The sequence below is a fragment of the Staurois parvus genome, unplaced genomic scaffold (assembly GCF_062004578.1).
Source record: "Staurois parvus isolate SC_StPar_1 unplaced genomic scaffold, SC_StPar_1.0 ptg000147l, whole genome shotgun sequence".
In the NCBI taxonomy this organism is placed as follows: Eukaryota; Metazoa; Chordata; class Amphibia; order Anura; family Ranidae; genus Staurois; species Staurois parvus.
The window spans coordinates 24323877-24346744 of record NW_028317943.1 but is presented as its reverse complement, the minus strand read 5'-3'; the positions used below and the strand labels follow the sequence as shown (position 1 = coordinate 24346744).

At 40.1% G+C, this 22868-nt stretch overlaps 1 protein-coding gene across 7 annotated transcripts in view; it reads right to left on the bottom strand.

Moving 5' to 3' along the window:
* Positions 1 to 524: 524 nt before the first annotated feature.
* Positions 525 to 22868, bottom strand: part of SRGAP1 (SLIT-ROBO Rho GTPase activating protein 1) — a 228654-nt gene continuing 206310 nt past the window's right edge. For 4 of the 7 annotated variants that reach the window (XM_089674139.1, XM_089674140.1, XM_089674135.1 and 1 more), the window contains 4 exons: positions 10943 to 11123; positions 10678 to 10812; positions 9935 to 10280; positions 525 to 4147 (listed from right to left, as the gene is read on the bottom strand). In XM_089674139.1, the coding sequence (XP_089530265.1) occupies positions 3764 to 4147; positions 9935 to 10280; positions 10678 to 10812; positions 10943 to 11123 (1046 nt within the window). In that variant the 3' untranslated portion in view covers positions 525 to 3763. The remainder of the gene's footprint in view (positions 4148 to 9934; positions 10281 to 10677; positions 10813 to 10942; positions 11124 to 22868) is intronic. The other 3 variants (XM_089674141.1, XM_089674136.1, XM_089674138.1) reach the window with 1 other exon arrangement.

Sequence of the window (22868 nt, the reverse complement as noted above, 5' to 3'; positions counted from 1 at the left end):
TTTAACAAACCAAATTTTAGAAGACATGACCACAGTTGTCTTGTCATCAGAGTAGCACTCTGCCTAGTAACATCTCCTTGCCAGTGGGACACAGTTTCCCTCTGAATGCAGCTTATTTCCTGATGTATAGGATGATAAAGAAACATCACAGCTGGTGCTGGGCTACATTAAGTCTGACTCTATGAACAGCTGACGCAGGCTTTGTTCCAACATGAGTCATACGCATTTATACAGTGAACATTATGTCTTTTTATGGAATATGCTTTTAGTGTGCAACTTTATCTCCTATAACCCCCGCACATGCCATGATTTCACATTCATTCTGCCAATCAGTAGCATATCACACCTACACTTCCACTCATGCCAGATGTATGACCTCAATATCAAAAGGAAGCCTTAACTCTCTTTCTGCCGCTCTGAGATACAATTTATAGATGGCAGCTATATAAAAACTATCATAAAATGTATGTATGTATGTATGTATGGTCAGCAATTTGTAAAGAAGTTGACACATCATCATAACCTGAGAATATAATTGCTTTATTAAGTTGAAACTAAAATGGTTAATTAAAGAACACCATTCAAAACTTTAAACTTGTATTTTAATGGAACACTCTAACTAGATACCAAAACCTAAAGATGATTTCTCTGGGATCAAGAACTGTTAACATCTTGGAAATTTTGATGGCATTACCCAGGCTTTCTAGCCTTTCCTGTTCACTCATGGGGACACCTGGGTTGCTGATGATCAGAAAACACCTTTGTTGCTGGAACTATTTGGTAACTATGTCAGAGTTCCCCCTTTTACACTAGGTTTAGTATTTACATAGAAAAAACAAAACTGCATACCATGATGACAAAAAGTGTATAAAAAGCAGCAGATCTGTGCAGAATGCCAGACCCATCTTATAAGTTCTGATCCCAAATCAGTCATCTTTGGTCTAAAATGAATTACAAAAAAAACGCTTTCTTTTAAACATTCCACAATCGCCTTTAGAGCACATAGGAAAAAATGAACACATGTTCCAAATTCACAATACAAGACAGCTGTTAAAAAAAAAAAAAAAAAAATCAGACAATGATTGACAGGACTGTATTCTTTATTATAAAGAAAACCTATGGAGGAACAAACCTGGATGGATGTTGAAGCCTGTAAATGGCACATGCCAAAATGTATAGTACTGTACATAAAAGTGCATAATCACAACAGTTTTAACAGTAAAGTCTTTTTTTTTTTTTAATGAGAGTCACACATTTATTTTTCAGTATATTTCACCTTTTTTGAGAATGAGTCTGAATGCTATGGAAATGTAATATGTGGAGTAAAAAGTTGAAGGTCCTCTAAATGTTTAAAGGCACTTTCACATGTACATACTACAGATGTACACTGACACAATTTAAATAACAGTCAACAAAAAATAAAATGCTAGCTGTAATAAACAGACAATACAGACAGCTGGCTGTGCAGGAGATATGCCAGTAGTGGGAATAACTCCATAAAGGCCCCGCTGACCATGTGACTGGCCTGTTATACACAACCACCTACAGTACTGGAAATACCTAGAACCATCAAACTACACATGTAACTGGCAGTACACTCAGATGCATTGCTCCTAATATACTCTTGTAATACACTAAATCTATTGAGAAATATACACACTTCCAACTGTTTAAAGACATGTATTTAACTCATAATGTCACAATGACTGAAAAAAGAACAGTACCAGGCTAATCCTGTGTTTGAACAACAGTAGTGAGTTCCAGTTTGTTCCTGTGAGTTGCTAGTGTCATCTATATTCATGTGAGGACACAGCTGTATCTAGAGCAGCCAAGCTCCTGGGCTCAGCTTCAGTTACAGGCTGCAGTGAAGAGGTATAGCACTTGTACACAATGACGGCCCTCCGCATAGTGGACACATAGTGCCAGTGGGTCTATTTTTATTGGTAACAGTAGTGTACTAGTACAGGAATGTTAATGCTCTGCATTAAAAAGACATTCTAAAAGGTGTTAATTTTACCTGCCCCCACCTTTAAAAGATGGAAGCACTGCTCACATCTTAAAATAATTCTCCCAGATCAAGTTCTAAAAAGGCTTCATTCTCGAGATTGAAAATACCTAGAACGATTTAGCGGTTTATAGAGATAGTATGCAAGTGCAATCCCGGATGAATAGCTAGGAAAGTTTGCTGCCTCTACCACACTTATCTGGGCCAATGTCTTAGAATAGAATTGTAGAGCACTAAAATCATAATTCTATCATGAGTGCATTAACCTGAAACAGACCGAAAAAAAAATTATATAAAAAAAGCCTCAAGTGATGAGGTGACTGTAATTTCTAGAATATACAAGTCATATATACAACTAAAATGATTAAAAAAAGAAAATATATATAATTAAGGAATATGATAGTACCTGCATTTGTTGACATTTTAGACCTAAGCTACACTACCATGTTACCTAGATTGTGCAGTTTGTACATTTGGATAGAAAAGTAATATCTGCTACTATGTTTTCTCATGTAAATCAGGAAAAACATAACCCATACAATATTAGTAGATTAACAGGCAGATAATAATAATAAAAAAACAAACATTGCATCGCTATGAGATGCAAGTAAACTGTTAAATAAATGTATTACATCTGGGTCACCCAACCACCTTCTCTAATGGAACGGATATTAATACTGTGCTAATTTTATATATAAACATATCCAAATATATCTGCTGTGGTTATTGCTCAGCACTCAGCTAGTCCGTGAAGTGGTTAAGGACTTCCCGCTTTGGCAAGTGGCAAACTGGATCATGTGTGCAGGGGGAAGGGAAACGGGGAACGTAACCTCCTCAGGCACCATTCTGTATTTATACAACGTAATAGTGTTATTTCACAACTCTGAGTGCACAACTGCACAGCTTAATGCCCCCCCAAGCAGTAAGAAATACAAGATTACGAGAGAAAAAAAAAAACAAAAAAAAAAAAACACTGTTTTTCTATATTCTAACAGCTCCACTACAGCTGACTACTAGCCACTCTTTAGCTTAATGGCACCTGCAGACACATGCCTATAGCTAATGAGTAATCCAGCCAAGCACAGAAATATTTCTGTACAGCAGTACATTGTTCATCACATCTGCAGAATGCGTGTGCAAAATGTTTCTTCTGTATATATATCCATCTCTATGCATAGAGATTCCACATATACCTAGAATAAGAACCACATGCAGTGCATACTGTACACATTAACAGGTTAGGCTCACTGTTATAAGGAAGATATACAGCTACAAAAACATCAACAGTGGTTATATAAGTCCTGGACTCTGTCTGGAGGGGTACTTGCTTGGGATCCACCACAGGATTCTTTATTAAGCAGGCAGTAAGGCTGCAAAGGAATGTCATTTAATAGCTCTATCACATTACTGCTATCAGGTATTCTAAGCTGCTCTACAAACCAAGTAAGCCTCTGTGTTCATAAATTCTTAACACATGAAGCGCAAAAAAAAAAAATACATATTATATATATATATACCCACACTCTATGCACTTTAGATGGAAAATCTCTAAGTGGGAAGCAATTTGTGATCTGTTGCAAACTATAAAATTTGTGCAGCATGAATTCAAGTAGTATCTATGTGTTTCTACTGTTGTAAACACATATCATCGTCCAGTTAAAAAAAAAAAAAAAAAAAAGTCTCAGAATAGTCACAGGTGGTATGTTCCTGTAAAACCATGGCATCTCCAGTTACTTGTTATATCTTGGCAGGGTAACATCACATTGTGCAAGACTTATCTGCTGCCCCTTGTGAAGGTTGTGATGCTGCTCCTAGGCCAGGATTAGTTTTTGGTAGGACAGCAGGTTTTGGTCTTAGAGCTGGTGGTTTCAGTTGCACTCCCATTCTAGGAGTCACCATAGGCTTAAATGTACTCATTGTTTCACTAGAAGTGCTAGTACTACGTCGGATTTGGGGCTCTGTGTTCTTCATCATGACATTATGGTGAGGACTTAATGATTCTGTTGATGTTGAAGAGGTGGGAGAGTTCTTAATCTGCTCCAGTGTATCTAGCACCACATCTGGGGCATGCTTGGCAGTACTTTGTCGCTCAAGCTCACGCAGCTCATTCAGGGCTGTGTTCATGGTCTCCTCTATATCCTGCTTGGGAGGCAAAAACAACAAGGTCAGTCTTTTTATGGCTTGTATCACACTAATCACTAAGAATAAAAGGACTTAGCAGCCAATGTGTGTTTGTTCAGGACACAGAATGAACCATAATGATGACAGCACAGTACTGACCCACAGGTTTTCTCACTCACAATATACTACCCACGTGCTCTCATAAATCAAAGAGGTCACTGACCAAATGGACATACCCATATTTGGCAAATTACATCACCCAGGTGAACTCACCCCTTTGTTATCTTTAGAGTGGGGACCTGGAAATGTTATTCAGGGTGAGGGAAGCGACAGATTGGATGTCATTTCCGGATCCCGCCACTAAAACAAACAAATGGCTCAATAGTGACAGAAGCGGCAGGATCAGACGTGTCTTGGTGGGCATCAGTATGAGTATGCAGTAATTAACGCTTTTTTCTTTTTTATTGAATTGTCTTCTTCTGAGATACTGTAAATCAGAGGTGCTCAATATTTAGAAGAGCAAGCAGCACAATGATGTGGTTCTAGTTTCCAAATTTTTTATTTTGAATAGCATAATGAACATTTTCTTCTTGCAGCCGTGGAGCTGCTGGTGGGATGGAGAGGAGGAGAAGCTGGCTTTCAGCAGCTGCAGGAGGAAAATGGAGAGGGATCGGTTCCTGTATATTCCACCCCCACTACCCCTCCTGTCCAAGTGTAAAACAAAATGTGACAGGGAGGAAAGCACAGGAACCCAACGCTACAGCAGTGGTTGCGTGGGTGGTAAAAACACGTCTCAACTATGGGGTTTTATGCCCCCCCAACTGCAAATGTAAACAAGCCCTTACTGTCCTGAGCCCCCTATGAAGCTGCTTTCACAGCGATGCGCTTTGGTTTACTGGTACTGTGGGTGCCGCGCAGTGCACCTGCAGCTTTCCTGCAGGTTAGCTGCACTATGCCATAGACATCTATTATATCTTGCAAGTGTGGAGCACTTTCTGAAAGCGCACTAAAACTCCTGCATTCAGTTTGAGGTGAAAGGCCAGATGTGGCCCGTGGACCACAGGTTGAGCACCCCTGCTGTAAATCCTGCATGAGTTATTTTAACGCAAAGTCCATACAGTATTTATCTCTTACTGAATTGACCTCTGTGTCCTTTATCCCAGGAGACTTATGGTAGGGTAGGATATCAAACACCACAAAATACACAATATATATAAATTTCTGTTTAATGTCAAAAAGGGAGTTTCCACCAACCCGACAAAAAGAGTACAAATATGTGAATCTTCTTGGCTATAGGAGACACAAAGTGTTTTTAACTTACATTACACTGGTATTTTAACCAATTGGATCCAGAGTATGTTTAAAAAAAAAAAGTGCCATATAAAAAGAGCAAATCAGTGGTTCCTGCAGGTTCCAGCAGCATTTCACGTTGGAGCCACTGGTAGTCAATGACAGTTGTTATTAGCAGTAAAAAGCTGAACTGATAAGCACCGGATTGCTCAGAATAAACAGTAAGATATAGTGTGTGGAAGGGAGACATCACCGAAATGCACAAGTGTTTGGTAGTCTGTGTAATGGTCGTGTGTACTGGGCACACACAAAGCGGTGTGTAGTGTGGCAATTTTGTCATGTCACAAGTCTCCTATGCCGTCTTGTCATAAGAAGGCACAGCACAGTGAACTCTCCCCCCCCCGCTCTATCCTTCAGTTTATACAATACACAACTGTTAACTGATGCCAAAGCCTTCTTATCACACCAGGACAGCTACAGGCCCTGTCAAGCCTATTAGTCCAATCCCATTCCAGCCTCTAAAAACCCTAATAAAACTGTCACCCTCGCAAGCTTGAACAATTCAGAGACCTAACAGACCTTGGGTCATAAATGCCTTACTGGAATACCCACTTCTGATAGATGGCTTATCAGCCAAGATTCTAAAACTTCAGCATGTTTCATAACTTCTGAAATTCTGACAGTATAGCCAGAATAAAGTCATATTCACCTTCAGCAGTTATTGGGTAGCATTTTGAACCAAAACATCCCTATGCTATGAGGTACCAGAGTGGATTAGGTCTCCGCACCCCTCCTATGAGAAATGGATATCTGAGACCTGCTAGATCTACAGTCAGGTCCATAAATATTGGGACATCTACACAATTCTAACATTTTTGTCTCTATACACCACCACAATGGATTTGAAATGAAACAAACAAGATGTGCTTTAACTGCAGACTGTCAGCTTTAATTTGAAGGTATTTACATCCAAATCAGGTGAACGGTGTAGGAATTACAATAGTTTGCATATGTGCCTCCCACTTGTTAAGGGACCAAAAGTAATGGGACAATTGGCTTCTCAGCTGTTCCATGGCCAGGTGTGTGTTATTCCCTCATTATCTCAATTACAATGAGCAGATAAAAGGTCCAGAGTTAATTTCAAGTGTGCTATTTGCATTTGGAATCTGTTGCTGTCAACTCTCAAGATGAGATCCAAAGAGCTGTCACTATCAGTGAAGCAAGCCATCATTAGGCTGAAAAAACAAAACAAACCCATTAGAGAGATAGCAAAAACATTAAGTGTGGCCAAAACAACTGTTTGGAACATTCTTAAAAAGAAGGAATGCACCAGTGAGCTCAGCAACACCAAAAGACCTGGAAGACCACGGAAAACAACTGTGGTGGATGACCGAAGAATTCTTTCCCTGGTGAAGAAAACACCCTTCACAACAGTTGGCCAGATCAAGAACACTCTCCAGGAGGTAGGTGTATGTGTGTCAAAGTCAACAATCAAAAGAAGACTTCACCAGAGTGAATACAGAGGGTTCACCACAAGATGTAAACCATTGGTGAGCCTCAAAAACAGGAAGGCCAGATTAGAGTTTGCCAAACGACATCTAAAAAAGCCTTCACAGTTCTGGAACATCCTATGGACAGATGAGACCGAGATCAACTTATACCAGAGTGATGGGAAGAGAAGAGTATGGAGAAGGAAAGGAACTGCTCCTGATCCTAAGCATACCACCTCATCAGTGAAGCATTATGGTGGTAGTGTCATGGTGTGGGCATGTATGGCTGCCAATGGAACTGGTTCTCTTGTATTTATTGATGATGTGACTGCTGACAAAAGCAGCAGGATTAATTCTGAAGTGTTTCGGGCAATATTATCTGCTCATATTCAGCCAAATGCTTCAGAACTCATTGGACGCCGCTTCACAGTGCAGATGGACAATGACCCAAAGCATACTGCAAAAGCAACCAAAGAGTTTTTTAAGGGAAGGAAGTGGAATGTTATGCAATGGCCAAGTCAATCACCTGACCTGAATCCGATTGAGCATGCATTTCACTTGCTGAAGACAAAACTGAAGGGAAAATGCCCCAAGAACAAGCAGGAACTGAAGACAGTTGCAGTAGAGGCCTGGCAGAGCATCACCAGGGATGAAACCCAGCGTCTGGTGATGTCTATGCGTTCCAGACTTCAGGCTGTAATTGACTGCAAAGAATTTGCAACCAAGTATTAAAAAGTGAAAGTTTGATTTATGATTATTATTCTGTCCCATTACTTTTGGTCCCTTAACAAGTGGGAGACACATATGCAAACTGTTGTAATTCCTACACTGTTCACCTGATTTGTATGTAAATACCCTCAAATTAAAGCTGACAGTCTGCAGTTAAAGCACATCTTGTTTGTTTCATTTCAAATCCATTGTGGTGGTGTATAGAGCCAAAAATGTTAGAATTGTGTCGATGTCCCAATATTTATGGACCTGACTGTATATCCATTTTGAAGCTAATTTCATGCAGGACAATAATCTGCATGGTAGCAGACTGTAAACTGTAGGCATTCAAAAATATTAATACTTCTAAGAAACTGTATTTGAGACAGCACCCACCCCTTAAACTGGATGATTGGTTAGATGGTCTCTGTCAACACCCCTTTGATACCACAAAAAACAGGCAGGACCTGTGGGGTAATCTCTCGTTTTACCATCAACTACGGAACATATGTCAAGTTATGAGAGCCAATAACACCTTGCTTATTGATTGAACTCTGCTAAAACCAAGGATTGTGCACGTATTCTTCCTTTCCAAGGTCTTTTTAATTCTCTGTTGCTTTATGGTTTCTTTATTTCTTTGTAACATTTTGTCTGGAAATATTTTATTTGCACCATTTTGAGCTTTTAATTATTAAACTCTATTAGTTACTCTAGTGTTAAAACTGTCCCTAAGACTTCTAATGCAAACTAAAGAATCCCTGTCTCTTGAAGAGTGCTTTTAGATTACAAATCTCTGAACATACCTGTCTGTGGTGACAGTGTGTGTTACAGACGTTTATTCTAAAATAATAGTTGTTATTGCTAAGATAAATAAGTTTCCGCCCTCTCAGTCAAAAGGTGGTGGTGGTAGCTTAAAGAGTTAATTGCTTAGCAAGTTAACCCAGAGACAATTGCTCTCAGGCTGCAGCACTTAGATTTTGGTCCGGTGAGCTGGAAAATCTTTGTGCAGGATGAATCAGAGAGTGATATTGTTATGCAAGTGACAGCACAGTGTAAGATTGGCTGGTCGTTTGTCACGAGTTTGTGAGAAGGGGTTGGGCACTACGTTCGTCTACAATACAGTTCTGCTGTAACCCACTGTGAGAGGGCATTCTTTTAATTGCAGAAAAAACATGCAAGGTCTCTTCTGCAATAAACTACGCCTACCTGCCTGATCACAGCGACCCACGGAATGTAAGCGGAGCTGCGCAAGTGTAGCTCAGCTTTCTGTATCTGTCCAATCTTGTGTGCCGCAATGACTAGCTCTTCCGCATGCACAGGAGTAATATCATCCTGCACCAGCCAATGGAAAACTTGAAAACCAGCACACAGAAGATGCCGACAATAGAGGGACAGTTGAAAAAGGGAATGACTCTGCCTTTAGTGCTGCTTTAAGGAAATCCCATTTCTACTAGGTGTTATCTAGAGGTGGATGGTGGAACTACAGTTAATAAAACAGCAAGTGCTTTCAATACTGGGTTGCCAGTATTGAATACCGGGTCACCATGGTAACCAGACGACTGGGACTTGTCCAGCCTGATATAATGCATACAGCTAAGCAGCCAGCATTATTCAATGTACACATGGGAAGGGGAGTGCACAACAAATAAGATTGTGATTGGAATGCATGCAATGACTGGAGGAAGCACTGCAAAAGTTTATGTATTCTGAATGGATCAATCAAAATAAAAGGTTAATGAAAAGAGTCTACTAAAAAAAGGTTAATGCACTTTGAAGTGAAAGTGTACAGTAACAGTTAACAGCTGAAGCGGGATAAAACAGGTTAAGGCATAGCAAGGTACTGCAGCTTGGAATATCGCTTGTGCGCCAGGTTTGCTGGATGCTACTTTGTGGTGTGTGCTTCTTTTTCCCGTTTCTTATTGGATCCTGGATGCAATAAATTCTAATTCTCTTAAAGCAGCTAAAACTGACAGCAGCTAAACATAGGTAAACACTGCTGACAGTGTGAATGGCACCACTGAATAATCATTACCCGCTTAGCACATACAGAACTTTTTCAGAGTGCACTGCAAACTGGTCATACATTGTGATATGCTCAGTATTCCTTAGGTGACACTGTTGAACTGTAACATTTTAAACAAGTCAAAAGATTGAAGATTGTAGCAGTTATTAAAAAATGGTTCCTCACATTTAACCAGTCTGTAGTATTCTCAGTGCCCCATTAAAACTTCCAATTAGTATTCCCAACAATCGCATTGGTATTCAATATCACAGCAATATTTTGACACTGACAACATCTGCTTTAATTTCCTCTACATACCTGAGCAATACTCTCTGGGTCAAGAGGCTTGTGGTCATTAAAGTTGGTGTACTGGCCAGATGATGTAGACCTTCGTATTGGAGGGCTGTTTATCTTTTTCAGGGAATCATGTCTGCTGATATTGGTAAGACTTCCATGACCTGGTTTCCGTCTACGTTCTGGACTGTCAGTATTGAGGTTACGATTCTGTAGGAGGGCACGTGGGCTACAATGACTCAAAATGTTGGAAGATCCAATTTCCATTGAAGTGTTGTTAAGGGGCTGTGGTGGGTGAACTGGACAGTGAATATCACTAGTCCCGCCTGAACGCCGAGAGGGAGGAGGTGGATCGATTCTCCGTCTTGGTCTTCGATAAAATTATTAAAAAAATATGGTTTTAAACAAATGTTTGTTGAAAAAGCATTTTCTCTCAGATTTTTTATTTGCAATGAAAATTTGCCATTTATCAGTCCTTAAAAGCAGAAGATATGTAATCACTGCTAAAAGCTGAATTTTACACAATAGTTGAGGAACAGGGTTTTGACTAAGACAGGATTCAGTAAATTGTATATAGTTCTACAACAGGGGTAAGTATGCAAAATATGATTTCCGCCAAAAATGAGCAATTACTAGAGTTATTCTTAAAATGATAACTTAGTAGCATTATACCTTAAAAGTAAGTAATTTGTCTAGCTGATCTCAGAATGTGGACACATGCCTGTATAGATGATTTTTACAGAACTATTTAGAGTGGGGGCTCTTACCTTCCTGAATATAAATCAGGATATCTGTCAGTTGGTGAATTGATGTCCTTGGATGATGATTTGTCTTCTGTTACTGGCCCACTACTAGCTTCACTATCTGCCTTTTGGCTTAAGGAATCAGAAAATGTATCATCCCTAAACATTAAGAAAAATAACATTAGTCAGGCAGAAATCTTTTAGACAAATAGTGTAGCACAATACTATATCACAATAGATTGAAATCTGTGTAACATTTGTCATTTTCAGATTGCTTCATAAGACTTACATGTCTTGTACCACAATGTACTGGTGGGGCACTAGGCCGTCAATTCCATTGTGTCTTCCTTCCCACCAGTCGTCAGAAGCACGGTGATATAAAAGAAGTGATGCACCCTTTTTAAAGGACAGTTCCCGTGCAGATCTTCCAATATAATCAAATTTTGCTATGGCTTCAATTGGCTCACACTCTGCAAACAAAGTTACAAAAAGGGTTTGCATAAAAAATATCTGAGAAAAAAAACAAAATCTGGTAGATACAAACAATTTAGTGGTGTGTCAAAATAATATTTTAAAGTCCATCCTCCAATGATATGTTCAATTTTGGGAAGATGCCAGCAGAAAGCTGCCTCCCCTGATGTAGAGCTGATTTACAAAATATGAAGAAGTGGGACAATTACTTATTACATGGTTTTGTCTGTTAAAGGAGTCAATTAATCTGTTTGTTATGGGTAACAGTTTCAGCATCATTCCAGCTTTTGTAAATCAGACAACGATGTAGAGAAGCAGAGCTGGAGAACTTAGGCTGAAATTTAGCAGAAGTTTTTTTTTTTAAATAAACTGGAACGGTACTTAAAATGAATGCGAAGCGTCTCTTGTGCTGGTGGCTGCTATGTTGGTGAAAACATTAGTCCTCTGCTCTTCTGGATAGTGTCGACTATGCCCGCCCTTTCTGTGCCCCTGCTCTATCATAAAAGTTGTATTTCCTGTACTCGCTTTTGGCATTGAAAAAGCTCTACAATTAGAGGACGACCTTTCATTCATCTGCTTGTCCTCCAATTGAAGAGTGCCTTTCATTGGGGAAAACAATAGTGTAGCTGTTATGAACGGAGCAGGGAGCACATAAAGGGGTGGCCACCGTCAGGACTTTTGAGGAGTGCCTGTGACAGGTCCAGCTGCTTGTATTAACCTCTGCAGTACCAGAAGATCACAGCTGCTGGATAATTGGGGGAGAAGAGGAATGAAGATTTTAATTAACATAGCAACCACCAGCATGAGAAACACTTCCCGTAAGTACTGCCAGATTTTAAAAAAATTTAGATTTCACCATTATGCTTTAATGGGACATATTACGGCTGGAGTTTGAGAAACAGAAGTTTATTCTGCGGCTCAAGCCACAAGTACCCAAACCTTTATCTATACTTCAAGTATACCACATTGATCCTATTACATAAAGAAAGTTCACCAAATATTGTTTTGGGAGTCGCATGTGGACTATCACACAGTTTTATCCAAAAAAAAAGTGCTTTGACATGCCGAAGCTTACAAATAAGACATAGTAAATGTTTTTTCTTGATGTCTGTGGAAAACTCAAACTATGGGACTTTTCTTATTTGCTCTCTTTTGGTCTGTTAAGGATACCATTGAACATGGTTTGTTATTACTACTTTGAGAAGTACAAACCATACTTGTTGACCATAGCAGAAAATATTGTGAGCTGCTAATTTTCTGTAGTGAGCCCACTGCGCCCAAAACAGCTCTCCCCAGGTCACGTCTTCGAGCTACAGAGGACAACCCCTCCATATTATGGAGAGGGAGAAATGTTCTGTAGGCCAAGCACAGGTCCTTTACAAGGGTGACAATGCTGCTCCATCCTAGATAATAGTATAGCGAGTTATTCACCAGGTGAAAATAAAGGTTTAAAAGTAAAAGCGTGAAAAAAAAACACAAAACACATTCAGCCATCACATACGACTGGTATGATGCAATATTATACACAGCCCTGGACAATGAAAATGTCAGTTTATGTGTATTGCTGATGTCTGTGCAAGTTTACCGGGATTTGTACAACTATCTTCATTTGTGCATGTTTTCTTACATGCGAAGTATAAAATGGCCAGATGTAAAAGGTTGACTTTAAAATTACCAGGAACAACTAAATCTGCACTGTGAGCACCCATCCATGTTAAATAACAATCCCTAGTATCTAGAGGAAACATTTGGGCAGGAGCCCAAGCTTATGACATCATCTATGCTGCCTGTATACAACGTGATTGAGATTTGAGCTAAACAAAATAAAATAGTAAAAAACAAAAAAAACAAAACAAAATAACATTGCTGCAATAGCCACCTTTTATCCAAAGCTGACCCCCCCCCCTCCCCCCCTTCCCCAGTACTTTTTTTTTAATGTGCAGGTATCTATGTGTATGTTTTCGTGTGCATGTTAAAATTCATGAGAGGGCATCAGAGAGGGTGGATGCTGGGGAACGTCTTATTTTTTGGCAGACTTCCGCTTTAAATAAACAAACATATGGCAGCATGAATCTAACAAGCAACAGTGATTTGTGTCTAAGTGTCTCAGACTGCTTTACAAACACTATAATCTTGCTTCATATGTCATAGATTAGCTTGCAGCTTCCTTGACATCCCTTACCAGTTTAAGTATTTGAACTGAATGTGACCCTAACCTTCATGAACCATTCTCTAGCCCCAGGGTACAGTTCCTTGTTCAGTATTGTTACTGGTTCAGGTATTTTCTCTATCTGTATGTAAAACTAGAACACCTACATTCTGCAGTAATCTAATACAGAAAAAAACAACTGTGAAATATTGTAGAGACTTGAAAGGAAACATATCCAAAACAATTAAATTAACATGTTAGTATATATGTTTAGAAATGTTTTATTATTTGTATAACATTTTACAACTAAACATGGAATACAGGATATAGCCATGAAGCGTAACATACACATGATCCTAGTTTCCCTAATGTAAGCCTAGAATTACTGCAATGCTTGCTGCCAACCTTTGGCTACCTGAAACTCCAGATGTCTCTACAATTATAGAAGGGGGATGGTGTGTGCATGTATGTGTGTGCAATTTGTATTAAGGACTATTCACAATACAGGCTTTTCAGGCTATTCACAACATAGCAGTAAATCAGACACCAGAAAAACTGGAGATATAACCTCAAGTTCACCCTCTGCTAGCTGCAAGGGGTAAAAACAAGTGTACATATATAATATTCACCTTCATTTCAACCAAAATTATTCCTGCAGCATAGGATACGTAAGCTATATGTGCATTGAATGTATTTTATGCTTTTTATTTGCCTGTAAAATCCTCCCTTGTGTAGACATCCAAATAACCTGAGACTGTTGCTGGGTGCTTTCATACTTGATGTGATATCAGCACCTCCAGGAGACTCAGAGCTATCATTCAAGTGACACTCTATAGCGGGGGTCTGCAACCAGTAGACAGGTGACTGGTAGATCATGGTCTGGGCTTGCTGACCCACCATCCCAGAGTATCAAACAGAATGCAATGTAGAGGGACTACTTGTAAAGTTTGAGCAGTAGTAGAGAGCAAGAGACGCATAAACCGATGCCTCCTCTGTAGTGCTGGCTCCTGTCCCACGTGGAGTGTACCAACTGTACTCCACCTCTTATCCCGGCTAGCGGTCCCCACAGTGGTGCCAGCAGTAGGAAAGAAGAGATCTTCAGGTCAGCGTGAAGCAATACACTGGGAATAATAGTATAGGGCTGCTTTCAGGGTGATGTGCTGTGATTTACCAACACCACGGGTGCAGTGCAGTGTACCCTGCAGCTTTCCTGGGTTTGCTGTGCTTAGCCATAGACTTCTATTATATCCAGCAGGTGTGGTGTACTTTCTGAAAGCACACCACAACTCCTGCTCCTGAATGCTGGAGTTTTGGTAAGCTTTCAGAAAGTGCACCACACCTGCTGGATATAATAGATATCTATGGTTAAACTAACCCAGGAAAGTCACAGATGCACTGTGCTGCACACATGGTGCAGATAAAGCGCAGCAGATCAATGTGAAAGCAGCCTTATAGGGGGCTCAAAACAGTCAGGGTTCATTTACATTTGCAGTTTGGTAAAACCCCATAGTTAAGACATGTTTTTACCACCCCTGCCCCAACCACACCCCAAAAAAGAGGTGTCAGGATGGAGCCTTGGCGTGCCCCTACAGAGAGGCAGAGGAAATGAGGAAGTTGTAGTTGGGAAAAAACAGGGAAGCAATACTCTCCATATGAGTTTAATATTTGAATCTAACACAGACTCACTGACCTTGTTCAGGCCCCGCATTCTTTTGATAGGAGGCTTTGATATTAACCACTTGCTAACTGTGCTATAGCCAAATGACAGCTACAGCGCGGTTATCCAGTTTTGGGAGGGCGCCATAAGACGTCCTCCCAGAACGTGCCCTCCCACGCGTCCCCAGCGGCACGCACTCGGCGATCTCCATGATCACTGTGTCCTACGGACACAGCTGATCATGTGATGAGGTAAAAGGCCAATCACAGTGGCCTTTTACCACGTGATCAGCTGTGTCCAATGACACAGCAGATCACCGAATAAATACAGTTGCCGGTTACCGGCTGCAATTTGCTCACGCTGTCACAGTGTGAGGAAAGTACTGCCGATAATCGGCAACTGTCACAGAGCAGATAGGCACTGATTATCAGTGCCCAGCAGTGATACCCACCAGTTCCCAACAGTGCCTCCCAGCAATTGCGCCGATCAGTGCTGCCTATCAGTGCCCATCATTGCTGCATATCAGTACAGCATTATCAGTGCCTCCTCATCAATGCCCACCAGTGCCACTTCATCAGTGCTGCCTATCTGTGCCACCTCATCAGTGCTGCCTATCTGTGCCACCTCATCAGTGCTGCCTATCTGTGCCACCTCATCAGTGCTGCCTGTGTCACCTCATCACTGCTGCCTATCAGTGCCCGTCAGTGCTGCGTATCAATGCAGCCTCATCAACGCACATCAGTGAAGGAGAAAAATGACCTGTTTGCAAAACATTTGAAAAAAAAAGAGAAAGTGTTTGTTTCTACTATAAAATTTTGCACTTTTCTGTTTATAGTGCAAAAAAATAAAACACCCAGTGGCGATTAATTACCACCAAAAGAAAGCTCTATTTGTGTTAAAAAAAAATTATAAACATTTCATATGGGTACAATGTTGCATGACCGCGCAACTGTCATTCAAGGTGTGAGAGTGCTGAAATCTGAAAATTGACCTGGGCACGAAGGAAGTAAAAGTGCTCGGTAGGCAAGTGGTTAAAAAGAATATTTTGAAACTACAAAACATCCTACTGCATGAGCTAAATTACAATAATGGTGCTGAAAGCTGGTGCTGGGGCTCAGGCGATGTCTAAAGTTGGTCAAACAAATTACAATTAGACAAGTTGAGAATTCAAATCAACCTAAGCATAGTGAATTTTCAGTAATAACAGACATGTCAAACATAACTGCTACTTATTAAATAACTGCATATCCAAGCACAACGCTTTTATGTTGCACTTTCCTTTTTATGAGTGGGTAGTGAGGTTGAGAAATCAAGGCGATAACAAACAGTGCTGCTTTGTTTACAGACTAAATAGCATTGTCCTCTGCAACAGTGAGCACATTCTGAAAATAGCAGACTTCAAAAGGCTCACATCCATGTTCCATTTCTCCAGATGGTATCCTGTCAAACTCCTGTCTCCAATTTATGTGCAACAGTCTGTGCAGGGTGATTATATAAGATTGATATAGCCATCACAATGTACAGCCCATGATTAGTCCATAGGGCACAGTAAATGTCTCAACACAAGCCATTAAATTCCACCCAATCCAATCACTTATGTGTGAAATTCTGACAACCATTATATGTTGGTCTATATCATATTGTGCACACTTTTTGGATTTGCTGGACATGCCACAGTGCCAATGAACAGAAGCAAGGCAGATCAAAGTGCACACTGCATGTCTAATAATTACAGGATTTCCACTCAAAAATAAATAGTACACCATCCACATACCAGTTTCATACTCTACTCCTCTTGTAGGGTCATCTGTTTATTATATAGTACAGCTCACAGTAGCATATATATATATATTTGAGATGTCAACATCCCTATTGCAATAACACAAGCAGAATGTAGGTTCATTTTGGGCCAGTAAATCTAATGCAAGGCACTGAGTAAATCCACACAAATGGGAAAACCATACAAACTCCATGCAAATAGGGTCCCAGTGGGAATTGAACCTGAGATGTCAGTGCTGCCAGGTACCAGCACTGGCCACTGAGCACTTTGGATGAATGTATTGGACATCTCTGAGTCAACAGAAATGAGTAGCTGTGCTGCATTAACAGTGAAGCTGTTGTCCATAGCAACAAACCAGATTCTAACTAGAATATTTAACCACTATTTTATCCACTAATATTTTATCCCCTTGATGACCATGGCATTTTTTGCTATTCAGCACTGCGCCACTTTAACGGGCAATTGCTCGGTCAGGCAACATTGTACCCAAATTATATTTATATCATTTTTTAACACAAATAGAGCTTTCTTTTGGTGGTATTTAATGACCACTGGGGTGTTAATGCTATTTAAATGAAAAAATACCAAAAACAAAATTTGGGGGGGGGGGGGGGACACACTTTGCAAAATTCTGTAACAGAAACTAAAAAAACAAACAAATAATCTTTCTTCATACATTAAGGCCAAAATGATGTAGTCTGCGACATTTATTTGGTAAAAATAACCCAAAATCAGTGTATATTATTTAGTTTGTGTGAAAGTTACAGCGTCTACATACTATGGATATATATTTGAAAACTGATCAGTCCTGATGTACGGACACCCTATCTCATTTCTTGAGGGACTAAAATGCCAGGACAGTACAAAATATCCCCAAATGACCCCTTTTTGGAGAGTAGACTGTCCAAGGTATTAAGCATGCTGAGTTTGTCACAAAAAAAAAAAAAAAAAAAGACAATAAAATACATAAATATATATATATATATATATATATATATATATATATATATATATATATACACACACACATACATACATACATACATGTATATATATATGCACACACACATACACACACACTTATTTTTTTTAAAGATACTGTCACTAGTGCAGTACAGAGTCATCATATGACTGTCATGTCAGTAATCTAGAACACTGACTCGTGCTAGAATGTAAAAAAAAAAAAAGTTTTAATCATTTTTGTTTTTTATACATAGTGACACTGTACTACTCTGGGGGGTGATCAGGGATTTTTTTTTTTTTACACTGTGATTGCTTGTTACAGTGATGATCACTGTAACGGCAATCATTTGAACTGTCATGAATGGCTTTCATTTACGACTCACTGTTTACTATTGTGATGCTGTGATTTGCCTGCAGCTATCACTTAGTACAGGGTGCTGTAATTGGCTCAGTTATCATGTGATTCATGACAGTTTTGTTACGTTATTATGTGATCGCTATGATTGGTCATAGTTATCACATGATAACCCGGCCGCTCACAGCAGCTGGGTACTGAGCACTGTGATTGAGATCATGCCACTGCGCGCCCCAGGGGGTGTGCCAGTGTGCATGAACCTTGGAACGTACATGTTGTGGTGCCTGGGAAAGCTGCCCTCCAGCAGTAAATTTACTGTTGGTGGTTGACAAGTGGTTAAGGCACATGCTAGAAAATGAAAACAAATGAAAACAAACATATGAATCTGTGTACCTATAGCCCAAACATTTTTTTTTAGTTTTAAATAAAGTAGGGAAGGTTTAAAACCCCTACCAAGATTTTTTTTTTTTTTGCCATCTGTGTACCACTAGGGAAATTTCGATCCAAGCGAATCAGGAAGTTATAGTAAATCTCCCAATATGAGGGGGACTTTCCTCTTTGATAGTTGTCCTTGAAACAGGTATCCCCAATGGAAGATTTCCATTTACCTCTTGGTCTGCATTTCCCCTCCTTTTTGGTTACATGGTGCATGCAAATAGAGGGGACACAGCCAGCAATAAAAAAAATAAAAAATACAGAGACTCTAACCTTTCCCCACTCCAAATCTTTGGAAAAATAAAGTTTTCTAGCGGTACACTTTATTCCTTTGGCTGCCATAAACTAGGTACATACTACATCCAAGGCAGCACAGCTCTGTAAAATGACTCCTGGCTGCTCTAAAGCCAGTTTTTCTTTGTAAATGTAATATTTGTTTGAAGGAATATTGAGTAATGAAGCCAGCACAAATTAAAGTAAAAGCTGCATGTCAATATGCAAGACTGAGATTAAATCAGTTTATCCATTTTAATTGTAAGGGGTAATAAATCTCAGCAAATACCATCTGATTGGGAGATGTATGGTGCTACCAATCAATGATGTTATTTTCTGACATGCTTGTGCAGCAGAATGAGACCAATCAATAGTAGCAAACACATAATTTGCTGACTCATGGAACCCACAAAACAAAAAGGAAAATAAAATATAGGACAGTTTAGTGTTCACAGGAAAGACCTTAAGACAGAATATATTTGTAGGGTGTAATCTACGTAAGGCAATAAGCATACACACTTAACAGTAGAAATAAAGGCTAATATAATTTAGGTTAAAACCTTTTTTTTTTTTTTTTAAATCAACTTCAGTGCAGATCTGTAAACTGTGATCTTCCCTGTGCTTAAAGGCAGTGATGAATTTACATGGACAGGCACTTACACTGAGTTTGCAAACCTTAGGCAGCTTAGGTATGAGAAGGGGCATACATGGTACAGTGTTTTCAGTTGATGATTGGCTGTCAGGTAACAGTGATCACTTTTACAGCACGTGGAAGCCCCCCCCCCCCCCCCACTCTTCTGGTGAGCGTGGGACCAGAGCAAGCATTCAGGACAGCTGCCCACAGAGGAGGAGACGGACGAAGATCCAATCCATAATCTCCTGTGTGACAAATGAGGACCAGCCAGGGCCGTAGATAAGGGGGTACCACCAGTCCTCCTGTAAGGGGCCCAGGCAGTTGGATGAACCAGATGTGGGTGGGTGGGGGGGGGGTAATCAGCACAGCAGGGGGGTGGCGTCTTCTCCTTTCTCTCCTGCTGGCTTTCAGCTGCTGCAAAGAAAGCCATACAGGGGATCGGTTCCAGTAATTACCACCTGCACATCTATCACCCTCCCTGTGCACCATACATTTCCCATTGCTGCCCAGGCCTCCCTGTATGCTCCCAACCTATGCATTGGCTTCCTTCTGCTCCTTCCCACTTGCAGCACACAATAGGATCCTTTGGGATGGAGAGTGGTGGAAGGGTCTGATATGTCACATTAAGCAGCCCCTTCCTTACCTGAATGAACACAATCAGTGATCAGTAGCAAAATCACCGTGTTATTCATAACTGAAGCATAGTAAACTTTTTTTTTTTTTCAGTTTGCTTGTATGGGGCCCTGTGGTTTCTAACAGCAGCCCTGATGATAGAAGCAAAGAGGATTTTGTCGCTTTTCAGTTTCAGAACTGTTATTTCATGGTTATTCTAGTCAGGGAAGCAGCTAATCAAACATGATCTGTGTTTGATCAGCTGTCTTGGAGGGCAGGGGAGACATTGGGGGTCTAATAGTCCTCTGATGTCTCCATAAAGAGTACCTGTCACTGCTGAAAACTATCACAAGGGGGTATTTTCATTTCCTTGTGAGAACAAGCAATAAAGTTAATGAAAAAAAAAAAAATACATAAAAAAAATTAAAAGACACCCCCTTCCCCCCTGTGCAGGTACACTACATTGCCAAAAGTATTGGGATGCCTGCCTTTACAAGCGCATGAACTTTAATGGCATCCCAGTCTTAGTCCGCAGGGTTCAATATTGAGTTGGCCCACCCTTTGCAGCTATAACAGCCTTCTGGGAAAACTGTCCACAAGGTTTAGAAGTGTGTCTATGAGAATGTTTGACCATTCTTCCAGAAGCGCATTTGTGAGGTCAGGCACGGATGTCGGATGAGAAGGCCTGGCTCACAGTTTCCGCTCTAATTCATCCCAAAGGTGTTCTATTGGGTTGAGGTCAGGACTCTGTGCAGGCCAGTCAAGTTCCTCCACCCCAAATTCGCTCATCCATGTCTTTATGGATCTTGCTTTGTGCACTAGTGCGCAGTCATGTTGGAAAAGGAAGTGGCCATCCCTAAACTGTTCCCAAAAATGTGGAAGCTTGACGTTTTCCAAAATGTCTTGGTATGCTGGCGCCTTAAAGAGTTCCCTTTACTGGAACTAAGGAGCCAAGCCCAACCTCTTAAAGACAACCTCAACCATAATCCCCCTTCTACCAAACTTTACAATTGGCATAATACAGTCAGGCAAGTACAGTTTTCTTGGCAACTGCCAACCCCAGACACGTCCATCAGATTGCCAGACAGAGAAGCGTGATTGGTCACTCCAGAGAACACATCTCTCCACTGCTCTAGAATCTAGTGGTGGTGTGCTTTACACCACTGCATCCAAGGCTTTGCATTGCACTCGGTGATGTAAGGCTTGGATGCAGCTGCTTGGCCATGGAAACCCATTCCATGAAGTTCTCTACGCTCTGTTGTTGTGCCAATCTGAAGGCCACATGGAGTTTAGAGGTCTTTAGCTACGGACTCTGCAGACAGTTGGTGACTACTGCACACTGTGCGCTTCAGCCTGCACTGACCCCGCTCTGTCATTTTACATGGTCTACCACTTCATGGCTGAGTTGTTCCCAGAGGCTGCTAATTTGTTATAATACCACTAACAGTTGACCGTGGAATATTTAGTAGCAAGAAAATTTTACGGATGGACTTTTGCACAGGTGCCAACCTATCACGGTACCACGCTTGAATTCAATGAGCTCCTGAGAACTGCGCATTCTTTCATAAATGTTTGTAGAAGCAGTCTGCATGCCTAGGTGATTGATTTTTTTTTTATATCTGTGGCCATGATTTGGAGGGGTGTCCCAATACTTTTGGCAATAAAGTATAGGTTTGGCACAACTATGTAAATGGTGATTGTGATAAAATGGACAATTTTAGGTAACAAAGTTTGTCGCGGTTTCAAATGCATGTGCAATAGTAAATCTTGACATGTTTGGTATCCATTTACGCGACGCAACATCATCTTTCTAATTTCACAAGAAATTGGTTATTACATTGTGCTTGTGTGCACTAATGTTCATTTATATGTATTTTTCCTGAAAATTTGCGTTTAATAAATGGCTGCACAAATATTGTGCGACATAAAAATTAGAAAAGCCACCATTTTATTCTTCAGGGTCTTTGCTTTCAGGAACCATATAATGTTTGATCTCAAGAGTTTAGAACATTTATTTTAGGAAGAACTATTTCAAACTGGTTACTTTGCACTTTACTAATTGCCTTACTAAATATGCTGCAAAGGATTACAAATACAGCAAGTTTATGTGATGACAAAAGCCCTTTGAGAAGTGTAGGCAGTAATGTTACTCAGTATTGTTAGTATGTTATATAGCCCACCTGCATGTATAACAGAGGTAAATTAAATATATTTCAGTAGATTAACCACAATGAAAGACATAACTAAACAGGAATACAAATTCAAAAATAGAAATGAAGTGCATTTAAAATAATTGTGTTAAATTGAGCATTTACTTTCAGACTTGTATTTCTGAACAATAAATGCACGTCACTATTCTTGTATTCTGAACACTCAAATTGACAATCATGCACACAAGGTTGGCATATTTTGGGGTTGTATGCAGTGACATCATGACAAACCATAGACAAATAGTGATTCCTTCTCTGTTGGGATGGAATGTACCTGAACACGTGAACAAGCTTGAAAATGTGGAATGCAGTGTAGGCAGTCTTTGCATATCAACTATATTTCCCTGTGTGTTCATATTTGCAGATCAACACTGTGATGACCACCTACAATGAGGAACAGAAGTATTTGAACACCCTGCGATTTTGCAAGTTCTCCCACTTAGAAATCATGGAGGGGTCTGAAATTCACATTGTAGGTGCATTCCCACTCAGAGACAGAATTAAAAAAAAAATTCAGGAAATCACATTGTATGATTTTTAAAGAATTTATTTATCTTGCACTGCTAAACATAAGTATTTGAACACCTAAGAAACAGCAAGAATACTGGCTCTCAAAGACCTGTTATTGTGCCTTTAAAAGGTCCACCTCTACTCCACTCATTAATCTAACTTAGTA